Raw genomic sequence first — 2,327 nt, 5'->3', positions numbered from 1 at the left:
CCCCCCCCGACCCAATTCTACCACTTTTACAAGACTATTTTGGTACTCACCAACAGCAGACAGTACACACAAGCACAGGGCACTATCATAATGGGGATGGCAACTACAGAAACACATGTAGCAGACGAGCAATGAGCACAGATCCACACAGGAGACTATTTTGGTGCACATCACTCGTGCAATGCACCACACAAAGCAGCTGACTACAGGCTTCCACCGCACCAATTGCATAAGAGTGAATTTACCTCGCATATAAATGAATTTTTGGTATAAAAAGGGTCATTGCATGAGTGTGGAAAAAAAAAAAAAAAAAAACACATACAGAACCTGCATACAGCGAGGGAAACCTGTACTACCCTCTACTTAAGCAGTCATATGAGCATCACAGGTCATTTCAGGATAAAAATGTTGTTATTGTCAAGTTAACCAAGTCAAATTCATTTTAATTTATTTATTTTAATAAGACTAAGGATTTAGGTAGATGCTATATTTGTAGTGCTACAAAGTCTGTTGTGCTCTAAGACATGTGCACTGGCTGGAGTACAGAGTTACCACAAAAGCATGCACTCCAGCTAGGGGGAAAGGGGGCTACTCCTCAGCTTACCCTTCCAGGTCTAGTCAGACAGTGTATGTCCTAATGATGCCACATGGGCATCAGCTGAAGTTCCCAGCAAGGTAGAGGCTAGCCATCCTACCCCTGTCTTCAACCACTGCCCTGTTACCAATTCAGCAATGGCAGAGACTTCTTGCCACTGGAACTGGAATAAGGGCAAGTGATGGTAAGAATTTGGACTCCATCCCTCCTCCATGCATATGGGAACATTTGGCCATGGGGAAGGGAACTCTTCCCCCCACCCCCCTTATTCTACCTTTCCAAAAGGAAGTTTATTTTCTTGCATAATACACATGAAGTTGCTCAGTTACTTACCATGCAGTTCCAAGTCATTTTTGGAGTCTGAGGTCTTTCACAAGTTAATGGATAGAAGATGGGTCCTCTCTCTGCATAGTCCTGTGCTTAATGCATTGTCAACCAATGGTCCCTACTAACATTTTGCAATTCAATAATATAAAATTGTCATCAGAAATTGTGTTTTACCTGAATTGAATGTTTAGGATTGGAGCATCCATAAAGTCAGATATGCATTCAATGTTCACAACTTGCTGCACTTGAGCACCCCCATCCACTATGGGGTCTACTGGCTTTGTCTGAAGGTTCAGGCATGAAAGGCTGTTAAGGAAATCACTTCGCAAAAAAATAAAGAAAGATTGACTGCGGTCTCTAAATCATTGCCAGTGGCTTTAGAGAAATGTTTATATCTTCTTCAGGAATAAGGTGGGAGGCCATTAAAGACTCAAAAGATCAAGTTTTCCCCCCAATAAATTAATAATTCCAAAACACAATACTGTATCAGATTTTCTTTTAAAAACTTGATGGTATACCAAGTACCATGCTAAGAAATATATTAAAGACTCATTTTTAAAATAAAAGATCAGTCCTAGGGTGCAGACACATGGCATATCTACAATAGAGAGGTTATTTAAAACCAATTTAGGGCTGTACATCATAAATAGCTCTACTCCAGCGTAAAGCCAGTAGTAACTATATACTAGTCTAAATTACAGCAGCATACATGCGTGTCACAGAGCTAGATGCAAAATCTGACTGACCTTGTATACCACTTTACGAAAGTAGTTGCATGCTCTCCTACTACCTAGTGGGTGGCACCAGTAGCAGCCCACAGTGTAACATTTCACAACAAACTGGTAGTCTGTCTACTCTAGATCCTTCTACCTTTAATCTCTTGGACAGCAAAGTGTTCACACTGATGCAACTTGCATGTTGCCATGCCCCCTACATGAGGAACATTAGATACAAGAAGTCTAGACAAGTCTTATATCCTGTAAACAATAGTAACTTTAACACTATTAGACAATATGTACTTTTACTTATTTTGCAATAAATTAGCTCATATCAATACTTTCAACTAGAATAAAAAAAACAGTAGTTAATACAGTCTGACCTACTGAATGGAAACTAAAGCCCAGTAAATCTCTACTTTTGCCAGTGGCCAAGCTCTGTGGCCACAAGCAATTGAAAAGCCTCTGCTTCATTTTCCCTTCTTTAGGCAAAGGTTAGAGTAGCTCTCAGACAAGGCCAAGGGGAAAAATAGAAGGAAATACAACTGCTCTGTATTGTAGCAAAAGAACCCAGTCATCATCAGGGATCCTGGTTTTCCCTAATATATATAAAAACATATATATTAAAAAACCTGCAAATTCTCTGATAACCACCCCCCCAATCCATGATTAAAATTAAAAGACCACCC

At 40.0% G+C, this 2,327-nt stretch overlaps 1 protein-coding gene across 7 annotated transcripts in view; it reads right to left on the bottom strand.

The window, feature by feature from the left end:
- LOC102381531 (AP-2 complex subunit alpha-2) overlaps positions 1–2,327 on the bottom strand; it is a 62,595-nt gene that overhangs the window by 7,466 nt on the left and 52,802 nt on the right. For all 7 annotated transcript variants that reach the window (XM_025195121.1, XM_025195122.1, XM_025195124.1 and 4 more), the window contains one exon: positions 1,097–1,220. In XM_025195121.1, coding sequence (XP_025050906.1) covers positions 1,097–1,220 — 124 coding nt within the window. The remainder of the gene's footprint in view (positions 1–1,096; positions 1,221–2,327) is intronic.

The sequence above is a fragment of the Alligator sinensis genome, unplaced genomic scaffold, assembly GCF_000455745.1.
Source record: "Alligator sinensis unplaced genomic scaffold, ASM45574v1 scaffold826_1, whole genome shotgun sequence".
NCBI classification, from domain to species: Eukaryota; Metazoa; Chordata; order Crocodylia; family Alligatoridae; genus Alligator; species Alligator sinensis.
Note: the sequence above shows the minus strand (reverse complement) of the source record. Positions and strands in the feature narration are given on the sequence as shown.